The following is a 15,543-nucleotide window of genomic DNA, read 5'->3' on the forward strand; positions in this document are numbered from 1 at the left end:
GTACGCATGTAACTATATAACAGTAAGATTAAAATTGTAATATACATTTCTTCAGAACTGTTGTCAATGTTGAAATGTGAAGTATTTGTTGTCATTGATATCCTCATAGTACGCAGATAAATTATTTCTCCGCTTATTTTTGTTTACTTTAATAACTTTCTACCAATATTTTGACATTATAAGTAGTTCCTTTTTCGGCATTTATAACAAACAGTAATGTAGTATAACAAAACCTTATCAAATGGTCTATGTTTTCTAGTCCGTAAAATATATTGTGTCTTATTTAATCAATAACTTGTATACAGTTACAGAGGAGAAGGAATGGCGGATCAATCCGGGAAATGTTTTAGTACTGTTCGGATACAAGTCGCGGTTGTTTGTGTCATTTACTTCCTGTTTAGAATTGGACTGTCCATGTTCGAAACAATAGTAGGTCCACATTTACTTCGTGCTGTGTGTGAAAAGTGATTTCTTTAATCAATAATTTGTATACAGTTACAGAGGAGAAGGAATGGCGGATCAAACTAGGAAATGCTTGAGTACTGTTCGGATGCAAGTGGCTGTTGTTGGTGTCATTTATTTCCTGTTTAGAGTTGGACTGTCCATGTTCGATACAACAATAGGACCATATTTACTTCGTGTTGTGTGTGAAAAGAGATTTTTTGAAAACAACGATTGTGATCGTCTTGAACAACTTCTGGTAATTGAAAACGAAGTTCGAGAATATGCGGGATTTTATTTCATACTGTTCCGGTTGTTTTTGAGTGTCCCTGTTATATGTTCTGGACTGTATTGTGGAGCATGGAGTGACAGGAAAGGCCGAAAGATACCAATGCTTTTTCCATGCGTAGGAACCATACTATCAGCGATGGCTTTTATAATGAGTTTGTACATAGGACCCCAAGCTGTTTGGACTGCTCTGCTTGGAACCTTGGTACGGTCAGTGTTCGGAAATACAATCGTTTTTGCAATGTCTGTAAACTCATTCATCGCTTCGGTATCAGATAATGATCAAAGAACAAAACAAATTTCAATTATCTATGCTATAAGTTCATTCGGAGAGACTTTTGAATCACTTTTAGCAGGACTATTGAAATGGGAGTTTTTGCTGTCTTACGGAATAGTGATAGGAATTCAATCTTTAACCGTTATCATAATTATTGTGTTTTTACGGGAAAATGAGAACAATATCAGCAATGAATACATTGAACACACATCAGAAACTGAAACAAACAGTTTAATTTGCTCTAAACTGTCTCGCGGAATAAAATCATATGCAACTTTGTTAACGGAAAGCGGAACTAATTCGGTTCGGATAATGGTCATTGTACAGCTCTGTCTAACATTAATTTACGGCTTTGATATTAATGGCGTGGAAGATGTTTTGCTCATGTACGTAACAGCACGGGCTTTCAACTGGTCCAAATCTTGGTATTCTTATTATATTTCAATAAGACATATTTCTATGGGGTTCGTCCTTTTGGTTCTATTACCATTTCTATCAAATGTGTTGAAATTTACTGACTGTACAGTTATTATTTTAGGATTACTATGCAGTGTATCTCGTTATGTTGGAACCGGACTTAGTAACAAATCCTGGATGATATACGCCTTAATGACTGTATGGTCTATGTCATTAGTGACCCCGCCGTGTAACTGGTCAATTCTGAGCAAAGCTGTGCACAAGGAAAAGCAAGGAAAAATGTTTATTCTTTACGCTATCACCGACTCAGTGGCAAAAACTGTTGGATCTTTGATGTATGTCAATATATACGGTGCAACTGTTGCGTTTTGTCCGAGCATTGTTTTCTACGTGATGGCGTTGGTAAATGTTGTAATGTTACTAATTGCAATGGCAAGCAAATGTAATAAAAACATAAATCTTGCCAACAGGAATGCAGCTACAATAGAACTTACTGAGAAAAGCAATCTAAATGACACGTGCAGTTCCAGCAAGCTACAGTATGTAGAAACTGATTAAAAGTCACAGCAAACGCTGGCGGACACACGCGTGCTTGATATTGATAAGAATTGTAATTGAAGATCTTATTAAAATTTAGTTAATTCATTTCTTTTGCTTTGTTTGTTAGAAGTTATAACTTTACTGTGATTTCCCAGCTGTTTCAATTATCTTTAAGTTAGGGATGTCATGTAGATTACATGGTCCTTGCCTCTGTGTACGTACCGGTCAAAAATTATATTACTTGTCCTGCCGCTACCTACGTCCTTTGGCAGGTTGCAAACTGCACCAAACGGCTATTTATAACAATGTCGTAAATGATTCCTCTTCAAAAAATATATTCATGAAAAATAACGTGACACTTGCATTACGGACGGGTGCTTATATCAAACAGTTAATTGAATAAAAGGCAATTCTGGGTAAAGACACACGTTGCATATCATAATTTTACCATTATCTTCAAATTAAATAACTTAGGAAATGCTTGAGTTTCAAAATCGTATTGAAGCATGAAACAGATTATTTAATTTTGTAGAGTAGATATGAGGTAACCGTCAAATCCCAGAAAGCTAGCACAAACATTTTTGTGAAATTTGGTATGCATTTAAAGACTAAACATACCAGAATCAGAGACAAATACCGTAAACCAGAGTCACATAAACCAGTACCAGCACACTTCAAACCAGAACAAGTACAGCAAACCAGAGTCACACATACATTAAACCAGAGTCACACACACAGTAAACCAGAGCCACATAAGTTAACAAGAGCCACAAACAATAAAGCAGAGTCATAGTAAACCAGTAAACCAGAGTCATATATCGCAAAGAAGGCCACCCACAGATAAGTGCTGCTGAGGAAATATATAGTAGACGAAGTGCTTCAAACTCAAGTCAGCAAGACTCTTATATTTTACAATATGTAATAACAAGTGGATGCGGGGAAAAGGGTTTGGTGAAATAGGGGTGGGGCGAGAAAATAACACCATCAACTTGAAGGCCATGGGAGTCACTCTTGGCAGTAAACCTAAACTGAGTTAAGACAAAATAACCATAATTATGTATACAAATATTGCATGTAAGTAAAGCCGATCCATTGTATCAGTACACCTATGTACTAAATAACATATCTGAAGTCAGAGCATGAAGTGTTTCACATTCAAAGGCACGATTAGACCAGTTGCAAACCAAACCTCTGTACGTGTGTTAGTAAACAAGAATAGATATTCAATGGGTAAATCCTTTTTCCAAGATCGCAGCCTGCTCAAACCACAGCCCCATGCGTATTATTAATATGCCCCTGTAATATATCGAAATAAGTTACAAACCAAAACAATTTTCGGTGAGTGTTAACTTCAGAACGAGAAAAATGTATAACGTAAAAATTATTGTTTCTACATTAGTGACACGTTAATCAACTCTTTTAAAGAAATATAACGCAAGTTTATATGAAAATGAAATTGAGTTAAAATATTGTTTTTTATTACCTTAAATTCAACAAATATTCAAGTTTACTAGCATATACATACGGTCAGTGGCAAATCCCACGAGCTTAAACCAAACCTACTTTCAATCCAGCCATGATTCGACGTCACATTACAGTATTAATAAAGGTGTTCAGCGCCATCTGAATCTCTGAAACAAACACGCAAAGGTAACTGTACAATGAGCTAAACAGAAACATCCAGTCTTTAATAAATAAAAGAAAGTGAAATAAAAGCAAGCCAAACGAATGCATATAAAATCATCTAGCCTTACATATAAAATAAAATAAAAAAGATTTGCTTAGTTAGCCGATCTCGTTGCATTGTTGCAGTTATTCTACACGAAATCATGGCTTTTACACATCGTAGACACGCAGGTACATGGCTTTATTAATTAAAATGCAAATGAAATTGGAATATTATGTTCATTACTGAAATATATATATATTGAATATGTTTGAATAATTCAGATATGCATGAATATACAGGAACGCTAAAGAAATATTACACTTGGAAACAAATAAACTATATACAAGTCAATACTAGTCCACAGCAACCCTTCTGATGACTTCATTGCACATAATATTGCAAAACATCAATCTGTCTGACTTCAGGGAAATACCTTACAAAGCCACATAAGTCAGAAAATAAAATATATAAGAAGATCCTGTGGAAGCATAGAATATAACCAAGCAAAATAATAGCAGATTCGGTTTGATTGAGTCTGTTCATGAGAGATAGTGGAAAGTGCAACACTCCTCACGCCCTGGCTTCGGCTTAAGCGGTACTCTATTACCTATGAACGTTAAGTGGACTCCATGTTCCCAAAGGACCAGAAAATATAACAACACTGAATCCAAATATGGGGAGACGTTTTGCAGCCGCCACATGAGTTAATAGAATCCGTAAGATCCTTTGGAAGCATAAAATGCAACCAAGCAAAATAATAGCAGACTCGGTTTGATTGAGGTTGTTAATGAGAGATAGTGGAGAGAGGAACACCCCTCGCGCCCCCTAGCACCAACTTAAGCGGAACTCTATTACCTATGAACGCTGAGTGGATTCTATAATCCGAAAAGACCAAAAATATAACAACACTAAATCCAAGTACGAGGAGACGTTTTACAGTACTTAAAGATTACTAAAGAAATGTTACACTTGGAACAAATAAACTATATACAAGTCTATACAAGTCTACAGCAAGCCCTCTGATGACTTCATTGCGCATAATATTGCAAAACATCAATCTGTCTGACTTAAGGGAAAGACCTGACAAAGCCACATAAGTCAGAAAATAAAATCTGTAAGAAGATCCTTTGGAAGCATAGAATGTAACCAAGCAAAATAATAGCAGACTCGGTTTGATTGAGTCTGTTCATGAGAGCTAGTGGAAAGTGCAACACCCCTCACGCCCTGACTTCGGCTTAAGCGGTACTCTATTACCTATGAACATTGAGTGGAATCCATGATCCCAAAGGACCAGAACATATAACAACACTGAATCCAAATACGGGGAGACGTTTTACAGCCGCCACATTGTAGTTGATAGTTAATAAAATCTGTCAGATCCTTTAGGAGCAATAGCAGTCTCGATTTGATTGAGGTTGTTCATGAGAGGCAATGGAAAGAGAATCACTCCTCCTCGCGCCCCCTAGCACCAGCTCTATTACCTATGAACGGAACTCTATTACCTATGAACGTTGAGTGGATTCTATGATCCCAAAGGACCAGAAAATGTAACAACACTGAAACCAAGTACGAGGAGACGTTTTTCAGCTGCCACACAGCACTTAAAGACTGCTAAAGGAAAGACCTGACAAAGCCACATAAGTCAGAAAATAAAATCTGTAATAAGATCCTTTGAACCAAGCAAAATAATAGCAGACTCGGTTTGATTGAGTCTGTTCGTGAGAGGTAGTAGAAAGAGAAACACCCCCTCACGCCCCCTAGCACCGGCTTAAGCGAAACTCTATTACCTATGAAAAGTTGATATGTTCAGAATATGATGTGTCCTTTTGAAGAATAAACACCTACATTAGCTTTTAATTTTACGTTTTTTTAATGCTTAGAACTCCTGTTTCATTGTTCAGGTAAAATTTAAAGTTAACATTAGCAAGAAGTTTTAAACGTACTGATTTTGGCCCCAAGTTGGTCTTGCAATAGAAGATTCGGTCTTGAACCAGCATCATTATAATTTAGGTAAAGTTACGTTTGCAAACGTTTGCAGACGAAAACTAAAGTTCAACGAAAAGAAAAAGAAAAGAAAACATGAAAAGCTTCTCTTCTAAGCGACCTGAGAAATTTCCAAACTGGTCACTTCATTTTTGGTGCAACTTAAATTTCCACTTTTTTGTGTAAAGTTTTTAACCTGACTAATTATCATCCGTTATATACATGGTTTAAGCCCAATGCTCACGAAATGAAGAAAAAATATAGTTATTTATTAACTGTTCAGAATATTATTTACTTTTTTCATAAAGTTTACAACATCTAATTAAACTGAAGGAAAAGTTTTTGAGAACCTAAAACAATACTTACATTCAATTCCATGTAGCACTACTGTTAGTCCGTCAACAGAATATATTGATGATAAACTATTCTATTTTTCTTACAAGTTTGCAGAAACTTTTAAATAAGTAAGGTTTATCGTAAATATTTCAGTTTCTAAGTCCGATTAGATGACATATATATTTCATTAAATGATAAAACAAATTTAGAATTAAATGCTATTTTTTTTTGCGTTTATATATTGTTACGAACTTTTAGTCTGATGTAGAGTGAACAATTTTCTAACCATTTTGAAAGGAAATATTATTAGTAATTTGATACTGTTCTAACTGTTATTAACTATATAAATCATAGATTTGATTTCTCTAACAAATCTTGCATTATTAGTAGCTATCTTTTGGAATCTTTATTGCTCTTTTCGGACTATTACAGGTGTACCGAGAACTGTCGGTGCTATCATAAATCTTAAGTCCAATCATTTACCCATTAGTATATAGAAAGCCTTGATTGGAGGCCCTTCTGTGAAATGTAAGAATGTTAAATTTCTCTTTCGGTGACTTACATAATTGTTTATTTTTACCGATTTTCTTTCAACTTCATTTTAATGACTTTTTAGGTTAACTGAAAATCTGTCGGTAACTTATGTAATTTGTTTGCTCTACAATGTTATATAAACTGGGTACTTAAAAGAAAGCAAGAGAGAGGGAGAGCTAAGCTAAGAAAATGAGTTGAGTTGGGCTTTGCATTTGGGTTTAACAGAATTTAGTTAAATAGTATTTAGAAATTCTGAAATGACATTTATAATTCTTAGGATACTTTGAAGACTTAAATGTTTATCTAAAATGGAAGTTTATACCTGACAATCCGCTAAAGTGTAAATAAAATTATGAAACATATGTATTTGTTGTTGATGCCTGTGAATTGTTAGTAATAGAAAGAGAGAGAGACCCTCACCCACCCCAAAGAACCCCACAGAGAACAGTATTGCAACAATATTATATATCTGGACCTCTTGCAATTCCATGAATCGCCCTAGCGATTCTTGGATGATTAGCAAGAAGTCTCAATGTTGTTTATACCCGTATACTGGCACAAAATACAGCTTCCAAACCTGATAGTTACAGTAGCTTACTACAAAAACGTGGATTACTTTCCATGAGTATCAGAAAATCAAAAAAAAATGTCAGGATATAGATTTTTTCAACATCTAAATAGAGCAGCTAAAATGACCCGCCCACGTTCTTTTCCGTCAGAAAAAAATTGTTTTAGCTACAATTTAATGTTCCTCGAGTTCAATTTTGAAAGAATTCTTCAAACAACCCAATTTTGATCATTTTTTGAATTACGTCAGACTGCGTGCGCAATCTCGCAGAAAGAAAATATTGTTTATGCGAAAATGAATGGTATTTTTTCTTTCCATATAAAATATATAATGAATGTTTAAATAAAGGAAATGTTAATTCAACATATTAGAAATGTAAATAGTGCAAATAAAAACAACTTGCCAAAAACCACTTTTACCTACTACCCACACTACGTAGGTATGAACCTAAATAGGAAAATAATACTTTATATTAAATAACTGTACTTTATTAGGTAATACTACAGCCGGCAATAGTTCTTTACATCTCCCTGGCAAATAGTTACTCAAGTAAAAACGCCTTTTCAAATCTAACCCAGACATATATTTTATAATTGAACTTAAATAGTGTCACTTTATAGTTAGTGTCGATGTCGGCGTTGATTAAGGTTTTTGTTTAGGTCTACTTTATCTCAAAAGCTATAACAGCTATAGCTATAAAACTTTGCACACTTGTTTACCATCTTTAGGTGAGTTAACAACCAAAATTCTCGCTTGCATTTTGTCACAATTATGGCTCTTATTTACTAAGAAAATTGAAATTATTTGGTTAAATTGTTTGTTGATGTCCACTTATCATGAATACTTCAAGAGCCATATAATTCTGACACTATGTACTTTGAATTTTTATCACTAGATTTGTAAGTAGGTTAGAAACCATAACTCTCGCTTCCATTTGGTCAAAATTAGGGTCCTTTCTAACTTTGAAAATTGGTATTTCTTTGTTATGTTTCTGGGTTCAGTTTTCTTGAGTACTATAGCTTTAACACTTCATCCATTTTTTGTCATCTATGTATTAGTAAGAAGGTCAAGAATCATAACTCTTTTCTAGCACATTGCCTTACGTCAAGCACTTAACGACGACCGTTTGCACTTGCAGGCGATGCTCTTGCTTTTAATTTGGTTCATATATGGTGAATATTTATATAAAGTTGTTTACATATCCATGCAAGGACGAAAAGTTACTGACAGGACAAGAAAAAGTGATCTCAATTATATTACAGACAAGAAAGAAAAAATGACTGTTGACAGTTGACCTCTGAGTGTGACCTTGACCTATGTGCTGAGGATCTCGATCTTAGGCATGCCAAATTGATTCATTATGAGAAATGATTGTGCTAAGTAAAATTGAAATTCCTTGATGGATGACACAGGTATGGAAAAGACTGTAATAAGAAAACGTATCGACCTTTGACCTTTAAATATGACCTTGCCCTTTGAAAAAGTGGTTCGGGTGTTACACCTGACACATCGTCTCAGTATGGGAAACATTTGCGCCAATGAATATTTACATACCATAATGGGTGACAGGGGTATGGACCAGACAGGAAAGTACATATTGCTTTTTGACCTCCAAGTAACCTTGACATTTGAGTTAGAGACCTGGATGTTGCGCATGACAAGTTTTCTCACTATGAGAAGAATGTATGCCAGGTAATACTGAAATTCCTGAATGGATGGCAATGTCTCGGATTGGATAGGAAAATCATATTAATCTTTGATGTCTAAGTATGACCTTGCACTCTGAACTAGGATTCTGGGTTTTGTGCATGACAAATCGACTCATTATGAGGAACATTTGTGTCAGCTAAATAGATGACAATGTTATGGACCGGATAGTAAAAACACCTTTTTAATTTTGACCTGCAAGTGTGACTTTTACTTTTGAGCTAGGGGTCTTGATGTTGTGAATGGCACGTCGTCTGATGAGGGGAATGTTAGAATCCCGCAATGGATTGCAGAGTTCTGTACCGGACAAGAAACAGGCCCTGTTATTACCATCCTAACGTTTGACCTCCAAGTGTGTCCTTGACCTTTATGCTATGGTTCTAGGTATTGCGCACGAAAAGTCGTCTCATTTTGGGGAGCGTTTATACCAAGTAACATAGCAATCCGTTAAAAGGATGAATTATGGACAGTACAGGGACAGAAAACTACCGAACTTTGACCTCTAAATGTGCCCTTTACCTTTGAGCACGGGGTCTGAGTGCTGTGCATGACACGTTGTTTGATTATAAGGAACATTTGTGCCAAGTAAATCATAATCCCTTAATGAATGGCAGAGTTCCAAACCGGACATTAAGCAGACCTAGTTAACATCACGTTAACACTTGACCTCCACGTATAACCTTGACCTTTATACTAGAAGTCTGAAATTGCAAAAGACAGATTGTCTTAGTAAGGGGAATATTTTTGCCAAGTAATAATATCAAGTCCCTTAACAGACGGTTGAGTTACAGACAGGACAGAAAGAAAGCCTTGTTGACTTCTGACCTCTAAGTGTGACCTTGACCTTTGAGCTAGGGGTCTGCGTTTTGAGTAAGGCACATTGCTTCATTATGGGGATTTTTCGTACTAAATAATATTAAAACCTCTTGGTGGGTGACAGAGTTATGGGCCGAACACAAGTGCAGACCTACGGGCAGACAGAATGACGGACGAACAGACAGTTCGAAAAGCGCAATCCTATAGTCCCCGAGACTGGTTTTCAACCAGTAGGGGACTAAAAGGAATGTGAACCGGTAAAAGACATAGCAGCATATTATGCAGTCTTAAGTGTTACGAAATTGTCTCCAGTGTTTTCACTTTTCCCGTATTCGTAAGTCTCTTCTACGCCGAAATAAAGTAAGTTATTTCTTTTTAAATTCATAAAATACACCGTATTTATAAATATTTTCTAGAAAGCCAATAATAAGAATATTAACAAACTTCTGGCACTGCAAATATAATTGCTTTTCTACGAATCTTTTCAGAGCTACATGTCTACAGATTAGATATACCACTGAACAAAAAGAGTACCGCAATATACGCCAGAAGGTATGACCTTTGACCCCTAAGTGTGACCTTGACCTTAAAGCGAGCCATCCAAAACATGTGCTCTGCACGTCGTCTCGATGTGGTGATCATTTGTGCCAAGTTTCTTTAAAATTATTCAAGCAGTTCAAAAGTTACAGATCCGAAACATGAGCTCTGCACGTCGTCTTGATGTGGTGAACATGTGTGTCAAGTTTCTTTGAAAGCCTTCAAGGGGTTCAAGAGTTACAGAGCGGACACAAAATTGCTAACGGACAGACGGACACCGGCGTCATAACATAATACGCTCCCTTCGAACGTATAAAAATAAAATACGACAGATTTTAATTTCCCATACGAAAGTTTGCTGACAAAGACCAAATTTTTAAACAAGAAGCAAGCATTGGGATTTTTTTATATTCATCATAATTAACGGTATTCTCGTTCAGTTTAATCTGTTTTAAATGAACACTTGTTTTATTTTATGACATATACATTTCTGAATTTAAATTAATAAACGTTTTATTGTTTAATGTTCGAATCGTTATTGTATGCAAAATTTCATTTAAACGAGTGATATACAAGAGGTAAGTCTACAAACATTTTAGCAGTAGTTAGTAATTGTAAAATATAAACATCTTATCTGATAAAATTAATGTTTACACATTAGAAACTCTCATTAAAAAAAGGTCCTTAAAGTGTATTATTTTGTACAGTCACAAAAAAGTAATAAATCTATCTCAAATATGGCAAACACTGACAAATAAATCTTAAGGTATGCCACTACAAAATTAGAATATCTATATTTCACTTTCCACGATAGCAAAAAAAGTACTATCCAATGAACAATTAGTTTCGTTTACGTAGTTTCAGACGAGAAGAAATGGTTGGTCAATCATGTTTGAGCGCTACTCATGTGCAAGTAGCGATCGTCGGCGTCATTACCTGCATCTTTAGAAGTGGGATATGCATGCTCGATACAATAGTAGGACCATATTTCCTTCGTATCGTATGTGAAAAGCGATTTCCGGATAACAGTACAGTTTGTGTTGAGCTTCAGCAACTTCCGGAACTTGAAAACGAGGTCCGAGAATACGCTGGCTTTTATTTCATACTCTACCGGTTGTTTATGAATGTCCCCGTTATATTTTCTATAGTATGTTGCGGAGTATGGAGTGACAGAAAAGGCCGGAAGATACCAATGATATTTCCATGCATAGGAACCATACTATCAGCAGTACTTTTAATGGTGAGCTTGTACATTAGATCCCCTGCTGTATACGCTGTCTTATTTGGAACCTTGATGCAATCAGTATTTGGGAATTCGCCCGTTTTTTCAATGGCTGCTAATTCACATATCGCTGTAATATCAGATAACAATCAAAGAACCAAAAACATTTCAATTGTCTTGCAATGAGTGCATTCGGGCAGAGTTTTGGTGCATTTCTAGCAGGAATACTGGAATGGGAGCTGTTACTTTCTTTCGGAATCGTAATAGGAATTCAGGTCTTAACTGTTTTGATAGTCATCAGCTTTTTGCGAGAAACTGAGCATGAAAACAAAGAAGAAAATGTTGAACAAGACATTATAAGAAAAGTCTTTAGTTGTCCTAACATTTCTAATGGAATACAATCTTACATAGCTTTACCGACAGAGAAGGGAACAAATTCAATTCGGACATTGGTTATTGCTCTTCTTTGTCTTATATTTATTTACGGCTGTGATAGTACTGGTGTAGAGGACGTTTTCCTAATGTACGTAACAGCATGGCCTTTTAACTGGTCCAAATCTTTGTATTCTTATTTTATTGCCATGCGAAAAATTTCTATGGGGCTCGTGTTTCTGATTGTATTACCATTTCTATCAAATGTGCTGAAATTGTCTGACAGTACAATGCTAATTATAGCATTACTATGTAATGCATCTCGGTATATTGGAACCGGACTTAGCAACAAGTCCTGGATGATATACACATTATTGAGTGTATGGTCCGTGGCATTAATAATCAGACCGTGTATATGGTCAATTCTGAGCAAAGCTGTAAACGAGCAAGAGTTAGGGAAAATTTTTACGCTTTACAGTTTTACAGACACAGTGGCAAAATGTTTTGGATCTTTAGTATATGTTAATCTGTACAGCGCTACTGTTGCTTTTTGTCCAAGCATTGTTTTCTACGTAATGGGGCCTGTGAATATTCTTCTTTTAATAACAGGAATTGTTATGAACACATGTTTAGGAAAGTTAGGGACACTTGAAAGTTCTAAAATAATGTCAAAGTCATGCATCTCAAAAGAAAGCGAAAAAAATCCAAACGCTAAATCGGAGGTAAATAAGTGCGACAAAACTGCAGCTAAAATAGTTCCTGGGTATATTTCTGAGTCATGCCCATCAAAAGAACATGACATCAATATGAAAATCGTAGAGGATGCAAATCAGTGCAACAAACAGGAAGTTAGAATAATTCCTAATGAGAAAAGCAACTTAAATGATGTGTGTGACTCTAACAAGCTGCAGTATGAAGCAACGAAATCGAGTTTAAACACCAGTGACCAAAAAAGCTTCCATTTCAATTAACACTTATGTATGCATGTTATATATCGATGTGAATTGCAATGAAAATATAAATTAAATTCCATTTCTTTGCTTTTTTATGGTTTTAAAACAGTATTCCTGTGTCCGGTCACAACTTTCGTACAGTTTTGTAAGTATTTCTGCAGCGAAAGTTCAATGACCATACCGGCGGATTTTCATGACATTCTGGAGAGGTTTCGTTATCAACAAAAAATGTACGTGTGGAAATAATGTGATATTTCTACATTATGAGTAGGCCTCAAATTAAACAGTAAGTTAAATAAATGTGCTCACTTTGGCAAACGGACAAGCTATAACTGAGACATCTATATTAATTTTCCGCAAGAATGGTAGATACTTTCATTTTTCTCCATTGTTTGAATACTTGAATTAGTATCCCCCGTTTCAAAGCATGAATACAAGGAAGCGTTTTATTAACGGAGCATTAAATCAAACATTTTCTGGTCAAAGCACATATTTGTTAAAACAAAAATCACATCACTATTTGACTATATTTTAGACCTATTATCTCAATTTTAATACCACTTATTATCCAAAAAAAAAAGATTCTATGTCATTTGAAAAAAAAACCAGTAGTTTTGACGTCATTTCTTCTAGAGGCCTCCGTGGCAGAGTCGCTGACTTCGAACCACTCCCCCCCCCCCCCCCCATCACTAATGTGGGCTCGAGACTCGCCCGGGGCATAGCATGTTTCATGTGAGGAAGTCATCCAGCTGGCTAACGGAAGCTCATGATGAAATAATGCACGGAAGAACACCTGAAGTCTTCCTCCACCATCAAAACCTGATGCCATATGACCTATAACTGTGACGGTGTGACGTTAAATCCAATAAGCACAAAAATGACGTCACTTCTAGAATCTTTTAATAGTTCCTAAATCTATCATAAATGAACTCCAGGGTCCCAAAGGGCCAGAAATAATAATATAACATCAATAGTAAAACATGTTAAGTCTCCTAAATGTATATAAAACATTCATAAAAAGATAGCATGAAATAGGACGACCCAGTAAGATTGCTGCATTTATTCAACATACAGCATATAGTGTATTCGGTTAGAGCCATATTTTGAGTCCCGTGCGATTGGAAAAAAACGATTAATGGCGACATATACAAATCTGATTCGTAATGTGTGAAATTCATTCTAAGCAATGTCGCCAGTCTAAATTCTGCGACTGGACCGAGTTATGACGTCATCAAAATGGCGGCATTTTTTTTTAAATTTAATCTGTCGTCATCTTCAAATGATTGATTGGAGTTGTTTGTTTCTAATGCTAAATTTGATATGTTTGTAGTTTACATCTTACGTATACAACTATACATGATTATCTCGCATTATGTTACTTTGATTAAAAGGAATGTCATTTGTACAATATTAAAGATATACATGCCAAGATATCATATTTGAATAATTACCGAATTTTATTTATGGAATAATAAAATAAATGTGTTTGTGAGTATGAACGGTAGTGTGTAAGGTTTAAATACTAACTGATGTGTAAGTAGACACAATATGAATATGCCACATCTCTAAATATCTGGAAGTTTGTTTAAAACAAATGGTTGCTACTAAACAGACATTTAATTGTGACTGCATACACCGTTAGATTATAGCCAAGTTAAAGATGTTTAATGAAGCTTTTCTAAATTTAGACCGATAAGTAATGATGAAATATTTACTTAAAGTGAGTACAATACATCTTTAAAGGGACGTGAAATTAAACAAAAGCTTTGATGATGTTATTTCCAAGCTGCATCGTAATTGCATGTAAATTAAAAATAGAAATATGTTGATAATTATCTAATTATAATAGTCTTACATAATTAAAAACAGTATCAATAGACTGGTAAAACATGACACTACTTTATAATCTAATTGAAAGTAAAATGTGACTATCCGAGAGCAAAAAGTAAGTAGTGTATACAGAATGGGGTTCCCGTGCGATCGGAAGAAAGATTAATGGCGACATGTACCAAACTGTTAGACAATGTCTTAAGTTCACAGAAGGACATGACGCCAATCTTAGTTCCGTGACTGGACCGATTTATGACGTAATCAAAATGGCGGCCAGGTTTGAAAATAACTTTGCGTATCTCATAATATACTTAAGTAACATAATAATATATATATATATATATATATATTATAATATAAATATTGGTCATCAGTGTGTGGTACCCCAGGATTAGACGCAAGGACAAGACCATTCTACCTTCTTGACATATATATATATTCGTTTTTCTCTGTTTACCATCCTAATGTAGTGATTTGATGCGCTAACAGCCTACGTCGTCGAATACAACAAACTTAGTGGTCATTGATCATGTAATTCACGGCTGTAATTTAGTAGTATCTGTCCTAAATCTCGTGCGTGTGACAACCGTGTTCGATGCGTGAATTTGTTGCGCACAGTGAGAGGGTCGCAATGGGGTCTGTTTTCACGTATTGACTATGCATTCGAAGGGTTACGACGTATGTTAACCTTTGGGACAAATAAGATGTTTGACATGTTTCATGCCTCAATTAGGAAAGAATAATTTTAACGTTAGAGGATATTTCTAACAGTTTACGAACTCAGTCAAGTGTGACTTACCAATTCTAAGTGTTCCTTTTCAAGAGAGAGTTTTCTAGTTTTTTTAACGCGTGTCAACAGATTAGGGGTTAATTGACAACTTTTGCCGATATATGATCACGTTTAAAAAAAAGATATACGTTGTATGAAAAATGCACATTTTTCGGCGACGCCGTCTAAATTCGTTTTCGTTACCTATGCCACGTGACTTCAGTTTGCAAATCAAACTACTTGATAACGCATTATAGATAATTTATCAAAATGGAAGATTTATG

The 15,543-nt window shown here is 35.3% G+C and overlaps 1 protein-coding gene across 1 annotated transcript; it reads left to right on the plus strand.

Annotated features, from left to right (window-relative positions):
• Nucleotides 1–511: 511 nt before the first annotated feature.
• Nucleotides 512–2,756, plus strand: LOC123558496 (uncharacterized). The gene is made up of 2 exons (XM_045350370.2): nt 512–1,396; nt 2,496–2,756. The coding sequence occupies exons 1-2, from the start codon at nt 512–514 to the stop codon at nt 2,754–2,756; spliced, it is 1,146 nt and encodes a 381-aa protein (XP_045206305.2).
• Nucleotides 2,757–15,543: the final 12,787 nt, after the last annotated feature.

This window comes from Mercenaria mercenaria, chromosome 5, assembly GCF_021730395.1.
Source record: "Mercenaria mercenaria strain notata chromosome 5, MADL_Memer_1, whole genome shotgun sequence".
Lineage (NCBI taxonomy): Eukaryota > Metazoa > Mollusca > Bivalvia > Venerida > Veneridae > Mercenaria > Mercenaria mercenaria.

Bases quoted from the DNA above. Each gene is read 5' to 3' on its own strand.
- LOC123558496 (XM_045350370.2), top strand. From the start codon at position 512: ATGGCGGATCAAACTAGGAAATGCTTGAGTACTGTTCGGATGCAAGTG. The intron at 1,397-2,495 runs GTAACAGCACGG...TTAATTTTGTAG, and splicing joins AAGATGTTTTGCTCATGTAC to AGTAGATATGAGGTAACCGT.